The following is a 27,324-nucleotide window of genomic DNA, read 5'->3' as shown; positions in this document are numbered from 1 at the left end:
GCCCTGACCCTAACACCCCTTCTCCCTCAGGCAGTACTGCCAACTGTACATTTCCCGGAAAGGGAGAAAAAAAGACTGAGGATTAAAAAGGCATACAGATGGAGGTCCTATCTACCAAGCTCCATAGGCTTACTGTAATCCTATATTCCCGGTTTTTTTAATTCACCCAATTTATACATCACCCAACCGCACCACACTCAGATTAGGTGGTCAGCACATGGAATGAAGATGTTGCTCCAGATAAACTGGCCTTTGGGTTTGGGGATACAGGATTCAATTGAGGGTGTTCTGCATGCACAGAAAGCCTCTCTATCCCTACCCTCAGACATTCTTGGCTGAGGGCATGAGAGGCAGTGTGCTGTATGGTGCCGGGTGAGAGGGACTGGAAAATAGGTAGGGTGAACATGCAGACCACTGCCAGGACTTTGGAAGTTTGAGGCAGGCAGGTCATGTGCTCGCCTCTGACTAAAGCTGGGGGAATCAAAGGCAGGATTGGGGCTAAGCCAACTGGAGCCCCAGGGGTACCCAACTTAGTAGGAATATAGTGGAGATGGATGGAGAGAAGGGGACAATGGGGAGTTGTGCTAACAGGTTCTTTTGATTAGCTGGCATGGCAGTATGAAGTTGGAGAATTGTGCTGAGGTCTCTGCAGGGGACAGGTACCTGACATCCTCTGTGACAAGCTGGAAGAGAGTGAAGTCGAGGCACTTTGCTCTAACCTGTTGAGTTTTGGCATGTTTTTGAATAAGCTTGTCTACCAGAAGGTAATTGGATCTGGGGTTGAGGTGGAAAAGGTAGATAAGAAACATGGGTGTGCCTGTCAGGGATGCATGAGAGAGAAGCACCTTAAGGTGCTTTGTGTGGAAGGGACTAGAGAGAGAGACTCAGAGAAGATTCAGGAGGAGTGGCCAGAGATGAGAGTCTATCATTTGAAACTAGGGAAACAATGGGAGTGACTTGATGTTGATAAGTCAGGTCAGATAAGGATAGCCAAATACCAGTTGGATTCAGCAAGGTCATGGTGATAGGGCAAAGCCAGAGCTTGTGAAGAGCAGCTGGAGGTGCTGAGTTGGGTAGGGAGTAATTTGGGAGACAGAAAAGACCAATCTGAGAACAAAGCTGTTTCAAGAAGCCTGGCTGTGAGGGTGGGTAAAGGGAGCACCAGAGTCAAGAAAGATGTTAAAGATGGGTGATAGCTGAGCCAGACGGACAGTACAGAAGAACCTTGTTACCCATATACAGTCCCCCGAACATTGACAGGTGTCATTCCTGATCACAAACCAAGGAATAACTCCTAAATGCTGCTAAACATGGCCTGACTCCCCCATCCCTAAAAGGGGAGCAACAGTTGAGGAGGTAAAGGAACTGCTGAAAGGGAAGAGATGGCAGGGCACTGAAGATGGAGCACTTGCCCAAGCAGGGGGGTTGGTGTAGGACAGACACAGATGGAAGGGAGGTGCACAGGTATGTGACGTGATGTTTATGGGCAGCAGGCAGCAAGCCTGAGAGCCTCACCTTATCTCACATCTTTCTGGAGCACATCAGGTTAGACTAGGCTGGGAATGAGCCTGCCTTGGAGGTGTGTGGTTGAGGAATGGAATATATTAGGAATTGCTGCTCTGGATGGTGAAGGATAGAGGATGAAGACTCCTCCCCCCCCCGTTGGGGGGGATGATCATGCTCTGGTCTGATTTCAGTATAGGCTGGCAGTATAGGCAGGGTTCACTCGCTCACCTATTGCAATAGCCCTCAGTCCTTACTGCCTTTGGTTGCACCCAAGCCTCCTGCTGGTCTCCCAGTGGACATCGCCACAGGTACTGCTGCTATACCAGCCACCAGCAGACAATAGCTTAGGCCACTGCTAGGCTTGAGTCCAGTAGGCTACACTTAAATTGAACTGATAAACAGATCCACTGAGGATAGAAGTTATAAACCAGAACTTCGGAGCCGGAGCTCTGGGATTCTCACCCCACCTCTGCCTTGTGGAGAAGAACTTCTTTGTGGGGAAGATAGAATATGGCATTGGTATCCCAAAAGAACAGAGCACTCTACCTGACACTTAGAAAATAAATATTATCTATAATTTGGACTTGATTTGATTTGAGTATGGGATGGGTACACATGGTGGTGCTCAGGGCTTCCTCCTACCTCTGTGCTCTTGGAGTGTTCTTCATGGTGCTTGAGGACCATGTTGTCCAGGGATAAGTGCACAAACCCAGCCCTTGAGTGATCTCCCTAGTCTCTAAGCTGTGATTTTTATTTTATTTTATTTTTTTGGTTTTTGGGCCATACCAGGTGACGCTCAGGGGTTACTCTTGGCTATGTGCTCAGAAATTGCTCCTGACTTGGGGAACCATATAGGATGCTGGGGATCGAACCAGGTCTGTCCTGGATCAGCTGCATGCAAGGCAAATGCCCTACTGCTGCACTATCACTCTGGCCCCTTTGAGCTGTGATTTTTAGTGTCTGGGGGACCACTTTGCTATTCCTTGGCATCCAAAATTCAGTATTCCTAGAAGCAAGCTCATTCTATTACCTTAAGTCCAAAGTTCGACCACCACACTGCCCCTTGCTAGGTTCTGGGTTGACCATTGCCTTAACCCACCACACCTCACCTTCCTGGTGTGGTGGCAGAGTAGAAGTTTAGGGGTAGGATGGAGACATCCAACTGATCCCTGTTTTCTCTCTCTCTCTCTCTCTCTCTCTCTCTCTCTCTCTCTCTCTCTCTCTCTCACTCTCACCCCATCCTCTCTTAGTGCTGTGTTCTTTGTCACCTACATGACACTGGCCTGCTGTTCTGGACCCAGGTATGATAATGCTTAAAGACCCTATGCGAACTCAAGCAGGACCTTGGGAATTGGCCTGGTGCATGTACCATGCTGGGTATCTGCTGGGGTCTGTCCTCTGGTTTCCATCAACAGGCCACTTCCTGATTTGGAGCTTGTGGCCTGGAGGGACAGATGGGAAGATATGGGAATGTGGAAGGAAAAAGAGGCTCTAGGGAATAGTTGGGGTCCCAAACCTTCCTGTGAAATGACCTGCTATAGGTACCCTGATTCTCTCTGATCCTTGCTCTTGCCTTGCAGGAGGCACTTCCCATGGAACCTGATTCTCCTGACCATCTTTGTAAGGCCTGAGAGGGGCTGGTGGGGGAGGAACGGGGGCTTTGAGGACTGGGAATCTGGATTCCACTGTGAGATCACTGGGGTATTTTTATCCCACTTGTTTCATAAGAGCCTTCTGTCTTCCCTTCTAAATGATCTTAATACCCCTTGACCCCCCACAACCCTGCCAGTTTGTCTTTTAATTGTTTTGCATTTTAAGAGATGTATATGATACATCCTAGATATTTGGATAATGGAAAGTGAGAAATTGGACAAAAGCTAGAGTCACTCAGCCACTCCTGCATATATGAATGCTAGAGGTAAAAATGAGAGCCAGTTGGGCTGTAGCAATAATAGAGCAGGTAGGATACTTGCTTTGCACGCAGCCCACCTGTGTTTGACCCCTAGCGCCCACCTGAGGGCCACCAGGAGTGATTCCTGGGTACAGAGCCAGGAGTCAACCTTAAGCACTGCCAGATGTGACCCCAAACCAAACCAACCCCAAACAAACAAACAAAAAAATGAGGTCTGGCTCAGAATCCAGAGTTTGTGCAAGGGATGAAGCATGAACCCTGTAGGGTTTGTGTCTTCAAGCCTGTGTTCTGGGCCTGTCCCTCGTGTGCTTCTCCTTTCAGACCCTGTCCATGGCATACCTCACAGGGATGCTGTCCAGGTAAGGGGTCTTGCCTCTAGGCAGCTGTCCCAGTGTACTGGACAGGGAGGGGGTTGGGTAGAGGCCACACAGTTAGGGGTAGGAGCAGGGGGGAGAGCAGTTACTCCCAGATGTAGCAATAGCCAGAGATACTCTACAGTCCAGGGCATGTGCTTTACACATAGAAGACCCAGCTCCCAGCCCAACTCCACAAGTGACACCCTCCTCAGCATAGAGCCAGGAGTATTCCCTGGCCACTTCTAGGTATGGCTCCCAAATAAAAACATTAAAAAAAAAAAATCCAAGAGCCAGAGAGATAGCTCAGCAGTAGGGAGTTTGCCTTGCACACAGCTGATCCAGGAAAGACAGTGGTTCGAATCCCAGCATTATCCCATATGGTCCCCCATGCCTGCCAGGAGTAACCCCTGAGTGCCGCCAGTGTGACCCCAAACAAACAAAAATCCAGACTCATGTTCCCATCATGCAGCCATGGGTGAGCCACCTCAGGCCCTAGTGCCATGCCCTCCACACCTCTATCTACCTCCAGGCCCTTCTAATGAAGAGCCCAGGGGCAAGGGGTGTTGGGGAACATCCTGGGGAAGAGGAGAGATCAGGGTGCTGATGGGGTAGGCCTGGCAAATGGGTAAAAGGCCCAGAAAGGTTCCACAGTGCCATGGAGTTCCTTGTTCCTGCAGTTACTACAACACCAAGTCTGTGCTGCTCTGCCTGGGCATCACTGCCCTTGTCTGCCTCTCAGTCACCCTCTTCAGCTTCCAGACCAAGGTCAGCCTGGAGTACAGGGTAGGGAAAGAGGTGGGGTTCCCTGGCTGGAAGGAGAGAGAAGAGGCATGCACGGTCTGGGAGAGGGAAGGAATGTGGGGTATAGGGGTGATCCCGGAAGTGCTGGGTAGGTCTGGATGGCAGGAAAGTTGAGCAATTCTGTACAGGCTGGGTACCCCCCACCCCAGTCTACAGCTGATCCTGTCCATCCCTACAGTTTGACTTCACCTCATGCCAAGGGGTGCTCTTCGTGCTACTCATGACGCTTTTCTTCAGCGGCCTCATCCTGTCCATCCTTCTGCCCTTCCAATATGTGAGTTATTGGGTTCCCCCCTTTGTTGGAGGTGGGGGAATGAGCAATGTCCCCAGGTTGCTGTTTCCTCCCACACCCTCCAGGGAAGGCCCAGAGCCAAGGTTCCAGGCTGCCATCCTGTCCTGGGACACCTGTCTTGGGCTTGTTGGCAGGGGAAGCACAAACACAGTGGCTTTTTTTTGGCAGGTCCAGCCCCTGCCACATCCGCTTCACCTTTCCATCCGTCCTGCGGGGGGTGCAGTTGGCAGAGGCCTAGGCCAGATTCTAAGCACTTAAAGCCAGTCAGGAGGGGAGTACTGCCACCTCCATGGGGCCCATGGCACCTGGCAGGTGGGCAGAGGCAACCCCCTTCCCCACTAGATTTCTCTGGCACAACTGCCCTGAAAATCTTATTGGCCCTGCCCATTTTTGGCTCAGGGCAGTCAGCATTGGAGGTGGGTGGAGGGTGCCCCAGGAGGGTCTGGGAATCCTACCTCAGTGCCTAGAGCTGCCAGCAGGGTGTTCCAGAGCCTCCTTGTCACTGAAGAATAACTTCCTAGCTCCACCCTTTCTTGCTAGCCTGTAGGTATTGGCGCCTTGACCAGGACATGAAGTTTGCTGCTGGCATTTTCTTGGCTCTTTCCAGGATCCTGCAGACAAAGGGAGGGGTCAGAGCTGGCCTAGGATTCTTTGTTTGGGCAGGGGGTGCTGAAGAGGGGCCCAGAGCACCAAAAAATGCATTATTGACCTGAGTATGCTCTTGTTTCTGGGAACCTGGGGCAGACCTTTCAGGCCAGGGCACCCCTGAGACTGGAAGGAGCAGGGATTAGGAGATGAGAGACTTTACATTTCCTGCAGGTCAGGCCACTGTTTGATTGACTGACAGTCCCCAGACATAATCCCTGAATGAAAGTCTTTGTACCCTTTAGCCGGGACACTTTTCACAGAAGGATATTCAGATATTGCCTTGCCCCCCAAGCTGCAGGACCAACCTCAGGCCAGAAGGCCACAAACCCCTGTATAACTCCCACCTGAGTCTAGGGTGCTGTGTTGAGGGGATAAGGCTGGATTTTTTGGGGGGAGCTTCACTGCAACTCCATGATCACAGTTATCTTGCCCTCCCCCCCCAGCATGTTCCAAGTGCCCAGAGAATTTAGGACGATTTGGCCCAAGAGCTTCTCACATCCTCCAGACTCTGGAGAACGTTCCTTCCTGTGCCCCATTCTGGTGTCCCCCATCCCTAAAACTCTTTTCCTCCTCCTACAGGTGCCCTGGCTCCATGCAGTGTATGCTGTACTGGGAGCTGGCGTGTTCACATTGGTGAGTGTTCCCCTAGGAACCTGCCTTCCTGCCCCCCCCCCCCACACCAGTCTGCTCCACCTCCTTCCTACTTTCTTCTTGTCCCCTCCTTAGTGACCTGCTGAAGCACTGGTGGGGCTTGGAGTTTGGACCTCTCATCAGGAATTTTGTTTCCCTTTCTGCTCAGACCTGGGCAGAGCAGGAAAGAACATTCCAACTGCAGGCAGAAAGCTTTGAGTTGAGCTGCAAAGAGGGCTCCTTGGCTCCTTTGAGGGGGACCAACATGGATGTTGGGGAGAGTGAAAAAGTGTGAGGAGAAGTGTGAAGGCAGGACAGTGAGAGGGTCAGTGCCTCATGAATTCTGTTCTTCCTTTCTCTTCTAGAAGTCATCTAGGATGACCTCTGAATGCCAGAGAGATTCCCTGTACCTATAAGAATGATAGATAGCGGGGCTGGGTGGTGGCACTAGATGTAAGGTGCCTGCCTTGCCTGTGCTAGCCTTGGATGGACCACGGTTCGATCCCCCGGTGTCCCATATGGTCCCCCAAGCCAGGAGCAACTTCTGAGCGCATAGCCAGGAGTAACCCCTGAGCGTTACCAGGTGTGACCCAAAAACCAAAAAAAAAAAAAAAAAAAGAATGATAGATATCTTTTGACTGAATTTGATCTTGACTGTTGTCACATAACTGATGAAACTCATCATGGTCATAATCATAGTAATAATCATAATAATAGCTAATATTTATTTCATAGCTCAAAGAAAGCTTTCCATGTACATCACCTCCTCACCAAAACTCCTTAAAATATTATTCTGGGGCTGGAATGGTGATGCAGGGCGTAAGGTGTCTGCCTTGCATGCGCTAGCCTAGGACGGACCGAGGTTCGATCTCCCGGAGTCCCATATGGTCCCCCAAGCCAGGAGCAATTTCTGAGCACATGGCCAGGAGTAATCCCTGAGCGTCGCTGAGTGTGGCCCCCCCAAAAAAGATAAAATATCATTCTCAGTGTAAGATGAGGAGCCTGAGGGGCCAGGAGAAGGCTCGTGTGAAATCCATATCTCCACAGGCAGCACAGAGCTGGCTGTGGCTCTGGTAGCCCCAAGCACCCCTGCCTGTAGAGTGTAAGCACTGGCTATTAAGCTCTGCTGGCATCCATTATCCCAGGTATGGAGGGTCAGACTGAAGAGCTGGACTGAGAAGCCAACTATAGAGCCCCACTCAGCACTAAGGTAGGAAAGGGGTAGGGGTCTAGGCACAAGAGAGCATGCCTGGAACACACAGGCCTATAACTCAGATAGCTGGGAATATCATCAGAAAATACCATAGGGAGTCAGGGTAACACCACTCTTCTCTTCCTCCTTAGGGTGCTTAAATGGGCGGGGGCTGGCTAGAGTTCAGGCTTGCTCATAGATTCCAGGGGCTTGTGTGGGGGTGGCGTAGGGATAGACTAGAAAAGCACACAGATGGAGGTAAAACTTGGAGGTCCGAATTATGAGCAGATATTTGGGAGTTAGATGGAGCCAGAGTGTAAGTAGATTGAATCATTTATCCTGAAGGTCTTTAATGAGCCCCGTAGCATCAAGTGTGTTCTGGGCACAAAGGATGGACTGCTGCATCTTCAGCAGTACTAGGCTTGGATCCTGAGGGCTTAAATGGGACCTAAAAATTTTCTAGCCCCCCCCCCCTTCTTTTACAGATGAGAAAATTGAGTCTTGTAAAGTTCATAGTCCCTCCATGGCTTCCCTTTCAAATCATAACAAAGCAACTGAGCATCTTGATCCAGTTTGTCCCCATTCACTCAGAACTTTCCCAGTAAACACAAAAATTCCCTGGGGTGGGTGTGGGGGTGGGGGGTGGACAAACCTCAAGTAACACTGAATGGCGTTTCATCCTATGACACTAACTTCTGGCTCCTGGCCCAGTGTTCTTTCTGCTGAGAGGAAGAGTTGTGGCAGGGCCCATTGGGAGGTCACACAGCTGTGGCTGTAGGCACAGCATCTCTCAGCCACTTGGTGGGGACTAGATGAACAGCAATTCCTACGTTTGTTTAATAATCTCTTGCATTATTAGAATAGATATAACAATTCCAGTCAACATTTTCACCCTTACTTTCTCCAGAGACCTTGGATACCCATTACCTTCAATTCTCCCAGTTAACCTAGAAGGGAGGTTGTGTGGAGGCTTGTGTTTTTAGGGGTTGTACAGAGTCTAGGGCAGATTTAGGACAGGACCCACATGCCTGGTGCCCATCCTATTTCTAGTTCCTCTGAATCCCCACATTGGGTTTGAGCAGGGAGAGACTGGGGGAGGTTGTCTGGCAATTTTGCCTGCCCTCTTTTATTTCATCTGTGTTACCCTCCTCACTGGTTATTCCCAGAAGCCCCAGGAAACTGTGATTATCCCTTAAGAACCCCCAAAATCCTGATTCCTCTCTCTGTGTTGCTTATTTAGAACAGAGTTCCTTATAAGGGAAACTATACATACCATCTGCATTCCTCTCCTCTCTTCTCCCTTTTCTCTTAAAATAGTACAATTAAAGAAGCACTGCTTTATTTATTTATTTATTTATTTTGGTTTTTCGGGCCACACCCGTTTGATGCTCAGGGGTTATTCCTGGCTAAGTGCTCAGAAATTGCCCCTGGCTTGGAGGGACCATATGAGATGCCGGGGGATCAAACCGCGGTCTGGATCTTTCCTTGGCTAGCGCTTGCAAGGCAGACACCTTACCTCTAGCGCCACTTCGCCGGCCCCAAGAAGCACTGCTTTATAACTGTATTTAGATGATATTATAATTGAACATCTATGTAGATACCAGGAGCTCCAGAAAAATCAGTTTCACCCATCATCATGCAGTTTGTCCAGTTTCTCCCTTATACTTCAACCCCCACTGGTAATTGCCATTTTGTCTTCAAAAGCTAAGAGCTTAAAAGTCCCACATATGAGAGAACTGATTATGTATCTATCTATCCCTTTCCTTTTGATTGACTTCACTCAGCATATCCTCTAGTTCCATCAATGTTGCTGAAAATTGCATCATTTTTTTCTTAGTGCTTCATAGTATCCCTTTGTGTGTGTGTGTGTGTGTGTGTGTGCTTGTGTGTGTGTTACAACTTCTTGATCCATTCATCCATATTTGGACATTTGGGTTGTTTCTGTATCTTGGTTATTGTATTATGTGTGGTGATTAAGATAGGCATGAATATATAATTCTAATTAGCATTTTTGTGTTTGGGGATAGATATCAAGAAGTGATCTCTCAAAGATGTATGGTAGTGCTATTCCTTTTTTTTTGTTTTGTTTTGTTTTGTTTTGTTTTGGCCACACCCAGTGATGCTCAGGGGTTAATCCTGGCTATGCACTCAGAAATTGCTCCTGGCTTGGGGGACCATATCGGATGCTGGAGGATGGAACCACAGTCCATCCTAGGCTAGCGCACACAAGGTAGACGCCTTACTGCTTGTGCCACTGCTCTGGCCCCTATTCCTTATTTTTTGGTAGCTCTCCATATTGCTTTTCATAATGGCTGAACCAGACTACATTCCCACTAACAGTGGATGAGAATTCCTTTCTCACTGCAACCTCATTAGCGCTGGCTGTTTTTACACTTTTTGATATGTGCCATTCTCATGTGTGAGACGATATCTTATTGTTTTTATTTGCATTTTCCTGATCATGAGTGACAGTGATCCCTTTTTCATAATGTATCAGCCATTCATATGTCTTCTTTGGGAAAGTGCCTGTTCATCTCCTCAAATCACTTATGGATAAGGTCACTGGATATTTGGTTGTTGAGGTTTGTAAGTACTTTATAGATCTTGGATGTCAATTTTTTATCTAATGCATTTTTTTTTGTTTGCTTTGCCTCACTCAGCAGTGCTCAGGGGTTACTATGGCTCTGAAGTTGGGAATTACTCCTGGTAGTGCTTGGGGGCTTCGGGGGGTTGCTAGGAATTGAATTTAGGTTGATTGCATATAAGACAAATACCCTATCCACTTTACTATCAGGTCCCTATCTGATGTGGGGGTTTTTTTGTTTGTTTGTTTGTTTTGTTCTATCTTTCTTGTGGGGTGTCACAACTGGCAGCACTCAGGAGTTACTCCTGGCTCTACACTCAGAAATCGCTCCTGGCAGGCTCAGGGGACCATATGGGATGCCGAGATTTGAACCACTGTCCTTCTGCATGCAAGGCAAAGGCCCTACCTCCATGCTATTTCTCCGGCCCCCCTATCAGATATTTTGTATGCACATATTTTCTCCCACTCAGTAGGGTATCTTTTTATTAGAATTTGAGTTTCTTTTGTTGTGCAGAAGCTTGCTTTTTAATTTGAAACTTTGACTCATTTGTTTTTGTTGTCTTGGCTACTTTGGTCATCTCATCTCATTGAAGATTCCTCTGCTGTCAGATTTCTATAGGGTTTAGTCAATGTTTTCTTCTATGTGTTTTGTGGATTCTGAAGACCAGGACTTCTAATTGCCTACTGCATATCCCCACTTGGAATTAGATTAGGTACCCAAACTAAATATCTAAGAACTGAGCTCCTGGGGCCAGGGTTGTATGCTGTAGTGATCAAGGCCCAAGTTTGACCCCCACACCACCTCCTAATCAAGCAGGATATGGTCTAGTGACCCTGGAATGCTACAAACTTCAGGTCCACACTGCTGGTAGTTGCCTCTATTAAAAGCAAAAACAAGAGCTGGAGAGATAGGCACTTGCCTTGCATGAGGCTGACCTGAGTTCAATCCCCAGTATTCCATAGTGTCCCCCAGCCTGCCAGGAGTAATTCATGAGTGCAGAGCAAGGAGTAAGCCCTGGGTACTGCTGTGCATGCCCTCCAAACCAAAAAATAATTAATTAAAACTACAAAATAAAATAAATAAAAGAACTTTCTCCCTGCTTCTCCCACAGCTAGCCTCTATTCTGTAAATGGCAATACTGTCCTTTTAGTCATGCAGTTCAGGCACCTCAACTAACTCCACTCTCCTCACTCCCCATTAGTGGCTCAGCAACAAATCAGTGATTCAGTTTCTATGTAGAATGGAACTGATTCTCTCCACCTTTCTGGTTCCTGTCACATCATCTCCTGTCTGGATTCTTTCAGTGGCCTCTTAATGCTGCACTCCCATTCACCACCACCCCATTCAGTATTTAGCTAAAGCTGCCCAATTCACCTTAAATGAGGCCAGTTGATTATTCCTTTGTCAACATTGCTTGGCCTTCAGTGATTGCCTCCCAGGCCCTACAGGACCTCAGTGACTCACCACCTCCCCACCCACCCTTCACCTACTCTGCAGCAGCCTTGCTCCCTTGCTGCTCCAGCACTTGGCAAGCTGGCTCCAGGTCAGGCCTGTGCCTCTGCAGTTACCACAGCCTGTCTCCTGGCATCACAGTCACCTCACCTCCTCTCCAGGAGTTTGCTTTATTTACAATCTTGTCTGAGTATGCAAGTCCTGTCCCCACATATATACACACTGCTCCTTGCATGCATGAATCCCTCTGCCCATTACCTTTCCTTGTTTTCTCCTCAGCACGTCCCATCCTCCCATTTACTCTATTTTTCTGATGTATTATTTTTTCCCCTCTGCAGCAGAATTGGAGATCAGGATTTTGTTTGTTCTGCACTTCAGGGCATTCCCCCCTGCATACAGTAAGAACACATAGTAGACATCCACCCCCCCATATTTGAGGAGTAAATGGTCACCTGAGAGGCAGATCTGAGGGTCTACTGCCAGACCCAGGAAGCAGGCATCACCCTCTGTGAGTCACAGAGGAACCTCAATGCCTAATTAGCAGCTATTGTCTCATTAGAAGATAAACACAGGCAGCCTGGCACATCCTGTGGGTTATGTAAACACAAGTCAGAGCATGTGGTGCCCTAGTGTGGTCCCTCAGCTCCTCTCCAACTCCCATCCCCAGCACAGACCTGTGCTGTGCAGCAACTCCTGGTCCCTTAGGGTAGGAACTATTTCTCTCCCTCTAGTTCAGGGGCACAGAGGTCAGAGGCATAACCCCTCAAGCAAAGGTGCCCATGTCTTTTCATTAGTCCTACTTGGAAGGTCCTGGATTCACTTTGACCTTGTTTGCAATGTTTTTTCTGTAGGATTCATGAGCTCATCCTAAGATCCACACCCCTAACCTGCACTCCTGCTCTCTCCTCTTGCTCCCATCCTAGCATCTGGGAGATTCTCAGACTACAAGTCTCCTCTAGGCCTTCAGATGGTCAGGTTCCTGACCAGTCCCAGCCTGGGAAAGGGAATGAGGAGAAGTGTCAGAGGTGTCCAGGCTCCCAGTGAGGGCCAACCCCAAACCCCACTAGCTTGAGTCTGGGAAGGGCTGTGATAAGCCTGAGATCCTGGTAACTTGGCAGACTAAATTACCTGCAATGTTAGTAGGGGCCCAGAGCTAAGGTTTCCCAGGTCCAGCCTTGAGAAGCAGGTTACACCCACCTACCCCCACTTCAACCTCCCCCCTTGGAGCTTGGAAAACTTCTTTGTGTTTTCTGCCACCCCCTTCCCCAAGCCCCCACACCTGAAACAATGACAATAGAAGAGGGTGAGTCAGGGCAGCAGCCAACCCTGCTCTTCCCTCATAGCCTCTCCTTGGGTGCATTTTGCAAGAACTTATGGAAAGTCAGACAGGAAGACTAAGGGCTGCTTGAGTATGGATGTAGGAGAACTAGGGGCTAGTCAAAGGCCTGAATATAGGAGCCCTTTGTGGCTAATCTGCCCCCATTTGACTTGGGTAGATTGCTGTACTGCTGAGCGACCCTTTTTTAGAGAAACTCACATCACCCAACCATCTGAGGTAGCAAGAAGTTAATGATGAGGCCAGAGGTTGAGAGCTGTGGTGTCTGAGGAAAGGGCAGTATGGACAGCACCGAACACTTCACAGCCCAAGAATGTTAGGAAGAATGGTGTTTGGATAGGGAATGCTTTGTTTGAAGAGATGCTAAGTCTCAGATGCTGGGTATAGACCCTGATAGTGGTCTGTCCTTAGTTCCTGAAGGAAAGGAGAACAGAGACCGAGTCCTCAGAGCTTATAGGGACCTTTGTGCCCTGAGACCAGAGAGAACACACTCAGACTGCCAACACACATTCATATACCACAGCATGCTACATCCCACATATACAATCACACCACAAATATACACACTATATATATGCACACAATACAACACATAAACATAGCACACCTCTACACGCATCGATGCACACATCATGCCACTCATCATATATATACACCATACACATAAACTGCACACATCACAATATGTTACATATAGTACATCTCATACCATACATACATACCACACATGGACACCATGCCGCATTGCTTACAGACATCACTCCACACATATACAGACCATGCCATCACACACACACAAACATATAACATAACTGCTCTCAACACTCATGCAGCATTAGACACCAATGTGGGTAGAAACTCTATTTTAAGAAATCTATTCCCCTTTCTTTTCTTTTTTCTCCTGTTATTGCTGCTGCTGTTATGATGAGTGTAGTGTTTGAATAGTGCTAAGTACATGTGAGGTACCTATAGCCTCACGCTACCTTTCCATCCCGGGACCCTGGAAGTTCTGTGTTTCTAACTCTCAGCATATAGCCCCAGCAGGGAACATGTGTCTACTGAACAGGAGCACCCAGGTCAGATCCAGGACATAGAGGACCACAGGAAAAACTTGGTCTCCTCTGCCCATCCAGCTGCTGTTTGTTACCCCAGGACTTGATATGTGATCTGCTCTGTCTTATTTCGTTCAGTGTAGAGGTCTTTTCACACCCCCTGGTTTATGTAAGACTGAAAGACCCAGTGAGAGCCTGGCCCTGCTTCCTCGGATCCCCACCCACCCACCCCACACACACCTCAGCTTCTGGAAGTTGCCAAAATCCTCCTCAAGAAGCAAGAGGGAAGCTGAAGTGAAAGGGGTTGACTGATAATTGCTCCTTCATGGGAAAAGTGCACTGGGTGTCCCCCTCCAAAGCCCTACCTTAGTCTCACTTCCTGAATCGCTAATCCCCTGGCACTACACATTGCTCACACCCTGCCACCAACACCCTCCAGGGAGAAAGAAGCTAAGAGTAGCCCCATACAGTACAGTGGTGAGGGATGTGGGTGATGCAGAACCCCCTGCACCCTGGGGAGCAGGGAGGAAGATCTTACATGGGCCTGTAGGACATGGAAAGCAGCCAGCTGGGCAAGGGGAAGTACTGGCAGAGCGGACCTGAGCAGTCATTCAAAGACTCTGTACCCATTTCCTTATCTTAAAAATGGGATGAATGCTTATTCTATCACATGCTTGCAGTGAAATGAAACAAGTTCCAGGGAAGGGTACAAGACGCTGCCTGGCTTTGGAAATGATGCTTTCCTGCAAGACTTTCTTTGTGAGACTCTATACCCCGGGGACATTAGTACTCTACAGGAGAGCTACAGTGAGCAAGGGGCACAGGCCTAATGGCATCTCTCAGGGCTCCTCTTCCTCAGAGACCTGAAATCTCAGAGCCATCTGAGGAATTTCTGTGAACAGAAGTACAGGACATACAGCATGTGTGACATTTCAGCAGTCATCAGCTTTGACCTAGGCTGTGCAAAACCTATCCGGGTTGCTATACTGCCCCCCACCACCACCACACTGGGATGCCCCTGAAGCATGCTGGACATCCTGGTTGGTGTGCCTTTGCTCCCCAGGTCCCTGGACACGGACTGGCTATGCCATTTCAACTTTGAACTCCCAGGGCAAGGGTTCAAGCAAGAGTTCAAAACATGAACAGGGTTTTCTGTTGGCATCAGGCAACAATTGAAACCTGGTTTCTATTCAGAGCTCTTCTCCATCGCTCCCATTTTCTGCACAAGCCTAGGGCACAAGGACTTCCAGTGCTCATCTTCTTTCTCTAGATTTCTCCAAGTTCAGTTGCTGATATAGGACCCAGTGCCCCATATCCACTTTGGTGCTTTGACCTCTGAACTCTGTGCTTCTTCTGTCTTTATACACACATATATACACCATACTTCACCACATACATCACCATACTTCACCACATACACACATACCATAGCACTGAGTCCCCAACACCTACTACCACACACACATATACAACATAACACATACCAGAACACACACTGCATATAGATTATAGCATATAATTTCCCATGCACACAACACATCTATCACAACTCATACACAAGTTATAATCCACCACTTATATCATACATACACATGTAAAGACATCCTATACTACCATAGTCCAAAGCAGTATATGGCATGTGGAAAGAGTGAGATTTATGTTCAGGAAACCTGTTCATTTGTCCCTGTGAAGCTAGTGTTTCTTACATTCTACTAGCTGTGTGATAGGAAGGCTTCTTTAATAATAACTGGAGATAAAAACAGGGGCCAGAGAAATAGTATAGACATACAGTGCTTGCCTTGAATGTGGCTAACCCAGGTTTGATCCTAGGCACCATGTTTGGTCCCCAGCAGGAATAAACCCTGAGTACTACCAGATGTGGCCCAATCTCTGCCCCTCACCCCATACAAATAATTATTGAAAGAATTTATAAACCCTACTTTTGTGTTACTTTAGCCCTTTCCTTTTAAAATATCTTTAAATCATATACCTTCATCTATTCTGTTTCTTTTTGGGGGCTCACCTGGCCATGCTCAGGGGTTACTCCTGGCTCTGTGTCCAGAAATTACTCCTAGGAGGCTCAGGTGGACCGTATGGGATGCCAGGGACTGAACCCAGGTTGGCCTCATGCAAGGCAAATGCCTTACCTGCTATGCTATTGTTCTGGCCCCTAATCTGTTTCTTGAAATCTTAAAAAGCACAGGTAAAGCCAGGTCCTCTCTGCCTTCCACAAGTGGGAAGTACTGTGCTCAGCTTTATTTCTTTGCAGACATTTCTAGGAGCATTTTGTTTGTTTGTTTTTGGGCCACACCCAGTGGCACTCCAGAGTTATTTCTGGCTCACTCTTGGCAGGCTTTGGGGGGGCCATTTGACATACTGGGATTAAACCTGGGTCAGCCACATGCAAGGCAAATGCCCTAACCCACTGTGCTATCACTTTTGTCCCTGTAGGAGATTTTTTAAATATTTGCTAGCTAGGTTCCTATAGTATAGAGTTTTGCAAGTTTTATTATATAAAGGGGATCAAATGATGCAGTTTCCTATAACTTCTCAGAATGGCTTGTATCAGAATTGTTGCTGCCTCTGTGTCCACAGGTAATTTAAACAGCCCCTACTTGGTTGTTTGAATTATCAGAAGCAGCACTGTAGTCCACAGCTAATCACACTGGTATTTCTGTATAACAGATCCGGGTGTGCTATGTTTTATGCTGATTCAAAACCCTGCAAGCCTAGCTATTTTTTCATAGTGCCTATTTGCTGGTGGCTCTAAGTGGGCCTTTCCCTGGCATGGTGCCCTCAGAGCCAGTCAGCATCATCTCTGGGAGGACAACTAACAAAAGACTTGGTCCTGAACTCAGCAGGGTCAGACCCAAGCATTGGCCAGGGCATCCTGACTAGCACCAACTCTATTCAAAAGTGTGAGCATGAAAGCCTGCTTGTGTCCTCCACTCTCTGTCCTTAACCTCCCTTTTCACAAACCCACTCTACCCCATCTCAGTCAAAATAGGAGGCAAATTATCTGATTCCAGCCCCCAGGTAAATAAATGGCTATTTACCTGGTCACTTATTGCACTGATAGTCCTTTCTCAAGTGCAAACTAGGGTTATAACATCCAGTTCCCAGAGTTGAGGATTCTAGTGTGAAATTACAGTAGAGATCTAACATCACCTAGTCCTGGTCCTGTCTCTACCACTATCTCTTGTGCTCACCCTGTAGGTTGTTTGCTTTGTTTTGGGAACATTCTTGTCAGTTTTCGGGACTACTTACTGCTCTGTATTTGGAAGAGTCACTCCTGGGAGAGATCAGGAGAATATGAAATGCTGGGGTTGAACCTGGTCTTCCTGCATGCAAAGTCAGCACTGAATGGAGTTTTCTTCTTGCCCTCCTGTGAGGGATCATCAACTGGCTGCTGTTCTTTTAGGGTTAGCTCTCTTCCAACTAAATGCTAACCAACATAGCTGCTCTCAACTGAGACATTAGCAAAGCATCCGACCAGTACTAAAGATGAGTTCATATTTTTCCCTATGATGAACCATGCTCAGCATGTAATCTCTGAGAGGTCTTTGACTTGCATTACAGTCAAATCTGTGAAGTGGGTGCCCTAGAATATGATATTCAGTTAATCTGACTGGGACTAAAGCAATGACAGCCTTCTGGAGACTCTTAGGCATGAGGCTGTGGTGATGTTCTGGGCAGTGAGATTCATGTTGGGGGCATACTACAGTCTATAGTAGATAAGCACTAGTGGCCACTGACCAAGGGAAGAGGCAGAAATGATTTCATCCTCTTTCCTCCAAGAGAAGAGCCAGCTGGCTGTTCTAGGAGTCATCCTGGGTGGTACTTTGTGAAAGGGGCCACTTCTAGACCTGCTTAGGTTCAAGCCTTCTAGGTTGAGAGATTCCATTTGATTAGCTCACTCAGGGGTGACCAGGCTCTGGGAATTCAACCAAGCAAACTACTGACTGATAAGCCAGATCAGCAATTTATTAACTAATGCTGGCAGCGGCAAGCCTCTAGCTTTTGAGTTGGCTTCTCTCCTTGCTCCTTCTCTCAGCAGAAGGAAATTCACTTTCAAGTGCAAATTAAATTCAGGAGCAGCAGAATGGTATGGAGTGGAGGCTTCCCAGAGAACACAAGAGTTTATGACACTCATGCTGTCTTACACCCATTCATAGATGAGGACATGGGGCCAGGTGGGTGGCAGCTTGCAGGGATTCCCAGTGCTCAATTCCACTTTCTCCACTCTGTAGGCCTGTGGCTTTGACTTTTCCCTCTGCTAGGCCCTTACAGCTTTTCCTAGTTACATTCTGTCTCTTGAATGAGCCGTGGGAGACAACAGGTCCCAGCAGCAGCTGACACATGTTCTGTGTGTTTCTGGGAAGCAGCTCACAGAACCACGCTCCCAAAAGTTCCTATTCACTGTTCTCTCCATGCAGCACGCATCAGGTACTTGCTCAGTACAACCCCAGGAGGCCCACATGCTGCTCCCCTTCCTGGCAGGGGCTCCCAGCTCAGAGACTCAGGGTACCTGGTGGGGCCTTAGTGCTAGTGAGGAATGGTGCTAAGTCCTGGACTCCAGGATAGTCTGACTTTCAAGTCCATTCTCGACATCAACCCCTATCTACTTTGCAGCGGGACTTGCTTTAAGGTTTCACAAGCTGGAGTTGCTCCTCTCAAAACTGTGACCTCTAGGCTCTGGGGCATTGGCTCTGAGATATGGAATTGGCTCTGAGAAAGAGTCCAGGAAGCTGCATCTAAGGAACTGGGGGCAGTAAGGGGAGCTAAATGTACCCCAGCCTCCAGTTGAAACACAAATTCCTTAGCAAGCTCAGCCTCTCCCCTGGGCCTTATCTTCCCCCTTGCTGCTCCTGTTACCCCAATCTCACCTTCCCTGGGGAGCTCTCATCTCCAGGAATCCCCTATGCCTTATCAGCTTAGAAAATTCCTGCTTCTCTTGTAAACCCAGTTAAGCATCGTCTGGCCTAGCCCTTCTGCCCTTTTTATATTTTTTCTGTCATTATAAGTATCCTCCACTAAGGCAAACCCATGTTCCTTTCTCCCTGTCTCTGCAGCTCTTCACACCCACTCCTACCCTAGCTATTAACTAGTCCTAGAGTTAATGTTCATAAAGGCCAAAATGATAGAAGAACTTGGAAAAGTCTGGTTAGCATGAATATGAATTGAGGGTCAGGGAGCTTCCTCAAAGGATTAGAGTTCATGCTTTGCATGCAGGAAGCTTAGGTTTAATTATCAGTACCAAAAAGTACCCTCCCTCCAGTACCACTGGGAGCAACCCCAACATCAATCTGGCCCAAAATATGAAGAGAAAAATATGTGAATTGATTCTGAGAATGCTAGTCTCCTAGTGTCCAATGGTTATTAACTTGAGTCTGCCATTTCTGGTCACTTTTCCCTGAGCAGCCCTCCATGACCGTTAGGAATCATATACTGTTCGGGGGGTGGGGGGGGAGGAATTCTAGGAGACTCTGCTCCCTTCGCCTAAACCCAGGGAGTTCAGTAGGAGGAACAGAAATGGATGCAGCAGGTGGGAAGCCTGGCTGCTATCTCTGAGGAGTCTATGAGGCTGAGAAACAAGGAAGGGTACCAGAAAGACATGTTAACAGAGCATAATGGTGAGGTGTGAGGGTTCTCTGGAGTCTGCAGACTGGAGTCCTAACTCTGGCTTGCCACTTCCCAGTTGTGTCCCTATGTCCTAGTGAGCTGACAGTTATTTGGGGTTTGCAGGGTGAAAGGGAGTTTTCTAGGGTGACAGGACATAAGGAGGCCCTGAAGAAGGGGACCCTGTTAGAAAAATGTAGAATTTACTGTGACAACAGTGGTGAACCTATCCATGAAGTTTTGCATCTGCAGCCTTGGTTTCCTCCTAGGAAAGATGAAATCCTTCCACAGCAGGCATAGTATCAACGTAAGTGGGCTCATGTCTGTAAAGCATATGACAAAGGTCAGTTTCCTCACCCATGCCTGTGCTGATCCTCTAAGGCAAACAAGAGAAGAACAGGAAGACTAGGCTTTTGATTGATGGTCTCGTCCTCTAGGAAGCCTTACCTAACTACCCCCCCCATGCCCAGGTATCCCCGATACCCCCTCCATAATTCCTTTAGTTACATACCTAAACTCCTGCTAGACTGTTCTAGGCTTGAGAGCTTATCTGTCTCCTTTGGGGTCTCTGTGCCTGGCAGAAAGGAGCTACACATTGAGTAGGTGTTGAATCAGAACGGAAGGTTTGGGAACACTTCTGATCGGGGTTGTCACAGAAGGGTGAATGGTAGCAAACTGACCTAGGGCCACTTGGTTGGTGTTGTGGAGCATCTTGACCTTCTTTTTTTGCTTTGTTTTGTTTTTTTATTTTTGTTTTTGTTTTTTGGGCCACACCCAGTAACGCTCAGGGGTTCCTCCTGGCTATGCGCTCAGAAGTCGTTCCTGGCTTGGGGGACCATATGGGATGCCGGGGGATTGAACCGAGGTCTGTCCTAGGCTAGCGCTGGCAAGGCAGACACCTTACCTCTAGCGCCACCACGCCGGCCCCTTCTTGACCTTCTAACCTTCCTCTCTTTCAGTTCTTGGCATTTGACACCCAGTTGCTGATGGGCAACCGCCGCCACTCACTGAGCCCTGAGGAGTACATTTTTGGAGCCCTCAACATTTATCTGGATATCATCTATATCTTCACCTTCTTCCTACAGCTCTTTGGCACCAACCGGGACTGAGGCGCCCTCCCATGTTTCCTCCTCCCTTCAGAGAATGCCCCTTGCTGGTTCGTGGATCCCCTGGCCCCTGCAAGCCCACAGATAAACTAGCTGCTGCCCAGCCTGTGGCTGCCTGCACCTCCCCTTAGCCCCACCCCATCCTCAGCCATGAGGGGCCAAAGGTCACACCAGCTTTGGCTGCCCTGCCTGTACGTAGCCCCATACTCTAGAACAGGAAGGCAGAGGCCCTTCTGGGTCAGAGGACCTCAGGAATGAGTGGAAGGGGCCCCACAGGATCTCACATGTGGAAAAAAAAACCAAGATACCTGGCTGAGACATGCCCCTGACCCATGATTCCTCCTATGACTGTCACTGTTATGGCACCTTAGGACATGCCACAGGTTCTCCAGTGCACACCACATTCCCTCCAGGGCAAGCATTGACAGTCTGAGGAAGGGGACTAAGGGTTCCTCAGGGTGAGGGGAGGCTGCTCAGACCTCAATGGCTTGTTCTCAGCATGGGACCTCCCCAGGGCCCATGGAGAGCAGGGAGAAGTGCCATCAGCACTGGACTCAGTTTACCCTTCTGAGTCATGACTTGAGCTTGTTGTGGCAGAAGGTGGGGGCTGGAGAACCCTGCTCCTATGTAGGGACTGCTGTCCTCTGGCTTCAAGGCTAGAGAGCAAGGCTGTACTTTGACTTTCATTTGAAGGAGCCCACAGCTAGGCTCAGGGCAGAGATGCAACCTCTAACTTCACAGGCCTGTGCCTTGGATGGCGGATGTTCCCCAACCAGGAGGGTCATTGGAGCTGAGCCAGCCCCACTTCTAGGGAATCCTGCCTGCCAGCCACCTTCCCCAGGCCTTTCTGCATGTTTCCTGAGCCCTCCCCCACCTGCAGCCATTAGCTGACTGCTCCCCAGCTGGTGTCCTGGGCCCCAGTTGGTATTTCCCCTGGCCCTTTCTCTGGCTGCTCGGTAGCTCAGCTCAGAGTCCTGCACCCCCTCCACTCCTTATCACCTAATCAGTTCAATTTGGAGGCTGCCCAGCTGATGCTAACAGCCAGGGCCAATGCTTCCAGCTGCTCCATGTGATGAGGTCCAGCCTCCTTATCAGCCTCCAGGCAGCTGAGATCTCAGGCCAGGTATGTCAGCCACGCAGCCACTGCAGGCCCCAGCCAGAGTCGGGAGGGGATCAGGGGCCACACCTGGGGAGCATGCAGCCAGTACCTTCTTGAAGCCAGCTCAGGGCTAGTGGAAAGTTACTGGATGCAAACAGAGAATACCCAGAACCTCCCGGGGCCTCTCCCCAGGGCTGTGACCCTCCCATTGCTGGAGGTGCTGCCTCCTTCTGTCATTCATCTTCTCTCCTCTGCTCCACCCTTCCTATTTCCAGCTTTGAAAAAATATTGCAGAAGCTCTGGATCCATGTTCTGTCCTGGGTATTTAGGAAACAGGTTCAGGTATTTCGTGTCAGAAAAAGGCTTTGGGAGTGGGGGGGGGGGGGAAGAAGGGCACCCCTTTGTGCTGTCTGAAGGCAGTGGGTGCAACCATCATTCATGTCCCCTGGACAGAGCCAGAGCTGAAGGGCTCCTGCCTGATGGGTGTGTTGTTCTCACCATCCCTACAGCTTCACTCTTAATCATACCCCCAGACACAAGGTCATAGTCCCACTGCACAGCTAGGAGGTTGGTGGTGTGTAGTGGGAGCTGCTTGTACCTGTAGATTTGAGCTACCAATTCCTAATGCAAGACAGGCCAGGGCAGGGAGGGGATCCCCAGTTTCCAGGCCTCAGGATCCAGGAGCTGCCTCTCCTCTTTGCCTCCTCAATTTCTCTCCCTGGTCCCAGTTCTGGAAGAATTTGCTCCCCACACTTTACCCTACTATTCTCAGCCTGGGTATCAGTCTTACTTCCCAGAATCCACTTGTGTAAGTCCTTCCTCCTCATTGGAAGGTTTATGCAAAAAAGGGGGGGCAGGGAAGTTCATCCAAGGCTGCACTTCAAAAGCTTGAGGGAGGAGGTAAGCCTTCATCCATAAACGTGGGAGAGACACCAATGTGCCCTCAGAATCCCCTGCAGGGGTCTGGGATGCTCTGAGCCTTCCTCCACCTCAGCCAGGGCTGAAGCCCCTGAGCCCCATCTGCATTCTCCATGAGGAGTCTCAGGAACACCTGAATGAGTCTTAGAAGATGAAGGGTGGGGAATAGGAATGCAGGATTACAAACACCCAGAAACCGAAGCTAGGCAGGTGCCTCAAACTGAAGAGGAGGAAGGAGCCTGCTGGCCCTTCCATTATTGGTAGGGGAGGGGCTAGGTTCTGGGAAGAATAGGTCGAGTTTTATGCAGCTAGAGGCTGCCAGGAATCTGATCATTTGAATCTGGAGGTCAGTGGTCCCCCCTGGAGATAGCAACCACAGATTAAGGCCCCTGGAGTCCTTAATCTCCTACACCAAACCCAAGGTCATGTGCAACTCTAATATCACTTGGGGGAGCCCCAGGAACGTTGGTTCTTCCATCCTTTCTTTCTCCCAGGAGTCAGGATGAGACCGACATTCCAAAAAGCTCTCCCTTCCCAGCAGGTAGCGAACTTCCCTTGCACCCAGCCAACCTAGGTTCAAGCCCCCACTAGGAGTAATCCCTGAGTGAAGAGTCAGGAATATGCCCTGAGCATTGCCAGGTGTGACCCTGAAACTTTTAAAGCCTCTGCCTCCCCATTCTGTGCATGCCTGAAGAGAAAGCACAGGATTGCGGCCCTCTCCGGGGACTGACTGAGCTTTTACACGGGTATTTTGCTGCCCTCTGGTGGATATCTAGAGAAAAGCAGAACTTGGTCTATGGAGCAAAAGGACAGAGATCCAACCTTTGTTGCACCTTTCAGACACTGTTTACCTACTTTCTGAAAACAACCCCTGATGCCAGGGCCCAGAGCTTTCTCCTCAATGTTCAAGAGCAGAGATGTACCCCAGCCTCAGCTCTTCCCGTTTCCCAGGGTACTTGCCTGTCCCTTTTCCTTGGCTTCACCTTCCCGGTCCAGGTTTGTGACCAACAGAAGATGAAAATAAAAGTAATCATTACATTCTAATCATTCCTTTGCCTTTTGCTTTTCACCATGTTTGGCTTAGCTGCATGTGTGGGAAGCTTCACTCTGATGCACCAGGACTGACTCAAACCACAGCCACTTCTCAGGTAGCTACATGTAAAGCTAGGCATGTGCCTCAAACTGCAGAGGAGGAAGGAGTCTTCTCGGATGTTAGGTGTTGTGATTCACATGCACAGAAATGTGTGAAGAGGCTGAAGAAATAGTTCAGAGTGGTTAAAGAACTTACCTTTGGAGCCAGAGTGATAGCGCAGCGGTAGAGCATTTGCCTTGCACGAGGATGACCCAGGACAGATTTGGGTTCAATCTCCGGCATCCCATTTGGTCCTCCGAGCCTTCCAGGAGCAATTTCTGAGTACAGAGCTAGGAGTAACCCCTGAGCACCACCAGGTGTGGCCCAAAAACAAACAAACAAAAAATGAAATTGTTCTTTCATGCAGAACTCCAGTTCAGTCCTTCATACCACATATTTCCCACAGAGCTACACCAGGAATGCTCCCTGAGCTCTGCTGGGCGTTGCCCAAAATTAAAAAATAAAAAACAGAAAGTTATGCTCTCAAAATTTTGAAGTATAAACAAAAGGTAAAAAATTTTAAAACAATCAGGACCACAGTAACAGCACAATAGGAGACATATTTGTCTTACATGCTGCTAACCCAGGTTTGATCTCTGGCATTCCATATAATCACCTGAATCAGTCAGGAGTAACTCCTGAGCACCACCAAATGTGCCCCCAAAAGAACAAAACAAAAATTAAAAACATAAGAATAGCAATCAAAAAATAAATCTTCGGGGCCAGCGAGATAGCATGGATGTAAGGCATTTGCCTTTCATGCAGGACAGTGGTTCGAATCCCGGCATCTCATATGGTCCCCTGTGCCTACCAGGGGCGATTTCTGAGCATAGAGCCAGGAGTAACCCCTGAGTGCTGCTGGGTGTGGCCCAAAAACCAAAAAAATACCACCTTCAAAAAGACCTTGGAAAGAAGCACTCTGGTCCTCTAGGGATATGGACCCTGGTGGAGATCCATGGTTTGAGCCTGTTCCAGCCTTATAGGGAGCTCCTCCTTAGGGGGGAGTTCTTGAAGACTGGCTTTTTGTGCCTAGTTGTTGTTGTTGATGTTATTGTTGTTGTTGTCATCCTCCTCCCCCTCCTCTTCCTCCTCCTCATCCTCCTCTTCCTCTTCCTCCTCTCCCACTGCTTTTTCTAGTTTGGGCCACACCTAGTGGTGCTCAAGACTTACTCCTGGCTTATGCTCAGAGATCACTCCTGGTGGTGCTAGAAGACTGTACGTGGTGCTGGGATTCAAATCCACGTCAGCCATGCACAAGGCAAGTGCCATAGCTGTTATACTATTGCTATGGCCCATTTCGTGCCCTGTTCTTTAAAAGTTTTCCAGAAGATACTTTTTCATTCCCTTTTCCTCTGTGGTTACTGTGGTTTCTGGTGGGGCCACATTATCACTGTTGGGGATGCCAAATGCAGTGCCGTGGTTGGGTGGTGCCAGAAATGGAACCATCTCTGCAAACATGAAATCATCGTTGCATGGCTTCAAGGTACTTTGCCTCTGAGCTGTCCCTGAGCCCAAAAAGATTCTTATTTTGACTTCAAATATATTGCATGGGAAAGAAAACCTGTGTGGCACGAGTAAAAATTACCCCAAAACAGAGGCTTTCAGAGGATCTTCTCACACCAAAGCCCCAATCTTTCCCTGAGTGCTCTGGCCACTTTCAGAGCCCTTCCCTGTGTCACCCTATTCCTGTCCTGTCTCCTTGAAAACTTGTGTTCCTTGAAAGTATGAATTGTCTTGTCCACCCTTAAATTCATAGGACTTATGATCAATAGTCAATATTTTGAGTGATTGATGCTAATGAATAAATGAAAGTGAGTAAATGAATTCATTCTCTCCATCATATTCTACCTTAAGGGAAACTAAGAAGCAGAGGGTTCAGTGACTTGTCCATCTTCATGAGTTAGTGTATGAGATGTACAGGAAGAAAAATAGTTCTTTGAGATTGGTCCAGACATTTCAAGTCTAATAGCCAAATTGACCCTGTGTCAAGCCATCTGCACTATGCACCATGCATGCCAGTTTACTTTCTTTGGAGCACTTTTACAAGTAACTTTGTAGGATTGAGCCCACACAAAGATAGGGACCCTCACTCCAATCACTTTCTAAGTAACACGTGCTACTCTCCTCTCCTGGTCAATATGAACTGGAATTGAGGGTGGCCTTCCACCTTCATTGTCATTCCATCCTATTTTTGGGATCTGTCAGTAATAAGGCTTCCTTTGTGTGGGTTCATTGTACCTGTGCTTTCCATCAACACAGCTCACTTCCACCAAAGCTGAGGGAACCCCCTGCTGGCCCCAGGTGGGGGGCTTAGCCCTCCTCTACAGCCTCCTGATTTGTTTCACCTGTCAATGCTAGCTCCCCCCCCCCAATACCTTAGAAGGCACAGGAATGATAAATATAGAGCCAACTTCCTCTAAGAACCTGGGGGTTGAGGGCAGTATGTGGAAGGGAAATATCCCACAGAGCAGGGTACATCTGACACAGTTCGGCTATGAATTCTACAGGAAGAGGAGAAAGAACAGACATGAGTTGGGACTTTCTGCAGAGACAAAGCAGAAGTTCAAGAGCCCTGCAGACCCTGCATATAAGACAGGGTCTGCAGGGCTCTTGAACTTGGGGAGTCGCTGAGAAATCAATAGATGGGAAAGGAAATGGTACAGAAAGGTAAAGAATGACTTTGAGCTCCCTTGTTCTTCCAAGGGGCCCTCCAGTCCCCCTCTACCTTCCAAGCAGCCCTCCAGTCCCCTCCTATTCTACTTTCATCCCAGCCTTTGGGCTGCCACAACAGACACAGATTAGATGACTTATCAGAATATGATGCCAGAATATAATGCTGGGAGTGGGGTTGGAGCTGGAAAATCCAATACCTGTACCTCTGCCATCAATAGCTTTGTAAATCTTGTGAATTTAAAAAGGAGGAGGAAAAAGAGGAAGAGAAGAAGAAGAAGAAGAAGAAGAAGAAGAAGAAGAAGAAGAAGAAGAAGAAGAAGAAGAAGAAGAAGAAAGAAGAAGAAGAAGAAGAAGAAGAAGAAGAAGAAATAATAATAGAAGAAGAAGAAGAAGAAGAAGAAGAAGAAGAAGAAGAAGAAGAAGAAAGAGGAGGAGAAGGAGAAGAAGAAAGAGGAGGAGGAGAAGGAGAAGGAGGAGGAGGAGGAGGAAGAGGAGAAGAAAGAGGAGGAGGAGGTGGGAGAGATAGCATGGAGGTAAGGCATTTGCCTTGCATGCAGAAGGCATGCAGAAGAAGGAGGAGGAGGAGGAGGAGGAGGAGGAGGAGGAAGCATTCTTATCTTTCCTTTTCTGTCTCCTTTTAACATATCTCTCCAAGGGTTCTGCTTCCTTTTCTTAAAGAAAAAATAATATCGTCCAAAGCTGTGAGCTTCACCCTGACCCTCTCTCTACTGCTTGTTAGCTCCTATTCCTCTGTGTTAGAGGAGGCTGCCAGTTGAGAGAAGTCATTTTGGTTTGAGGTTGGTTTTTTTTTTATTACCAGATATCAAATTCAGGACCTCCATATATGCAAACCTAAACCTTTGAAGTCTGTGTGTGATTACTGATTCCAAAGAAAATTGGGTGGGGGGCAGAGTAATAGATCAGCAGGTAGGGCATTTGCCTTGCACACTGCCAACCTGGGTTCAACCCATATGGTCCCATATGTTTCCTGGAGCCTGCCAGGAGTAATTTCTGA

General features: G+C 48.3%; 1 protein-coding gene across 1 annotated transcript in view; it reads left to right on the top strand.

Moving 5' to 3' along the window:
- FAIM2 (Fas apoptotic inhibitory molecule 2) overlaps positions 1-21,888 on the top strand; it is a 32,783-nt gene extending 10,895 nt beyond the window's left edge. The window contains exons 6-12 of the mRNA XM_049783545.1: positions 2,757-2,807; positions 3,087-3,126; positions 3,740-3,777; positions 4,452-4,539; positions 4,754-4,849; positions 6,095-6,148; positions 20,341-21,888. Of these exons, the coding sequence (XP_049639502.1) occupies positions 2,757-2,807; positions 3,087-3,126; positions 3,740-3,777; positions 4,452-4,539; positions 4,754-4,849; positions 6,095-6,148; positions 20,341-20,490 (517 nt within the window). The 3' untranslated portion in view covers positions 20,491-21,888. The remainder of the gene's footprint in view (positions 1-2,756; positions 2,808-3,086; positions 3,127-3,739; positions 3,778-4,451; positions 4,540-4,753; positions 4,850-6,094; positions 6,149-20,340) is intronic.
- The last annotated feature ends 5,436 nt before the right edge of the window (positions 21,889-27,324 follow it).

This window comes from Suncus etruscus, chromosome 11 (genome assembly GCF_024139225.1).
Source record: "Suncus etruscus isolate mSunEtr1 chromosome 11, mSunEtr1.pri.cur, whole genome shotgun sequence".
NCBI lineage: Eukaryota > Metazoa > Chordata > Mammalia > Eulipotyphla > Soricidae > Suncus > Suncus etruscus.
The sequence above is the reverse complement of the archived record's forward strand: the minus strand, read 5'-3'. Positions and strand labels throughout refer to the sequence as shown.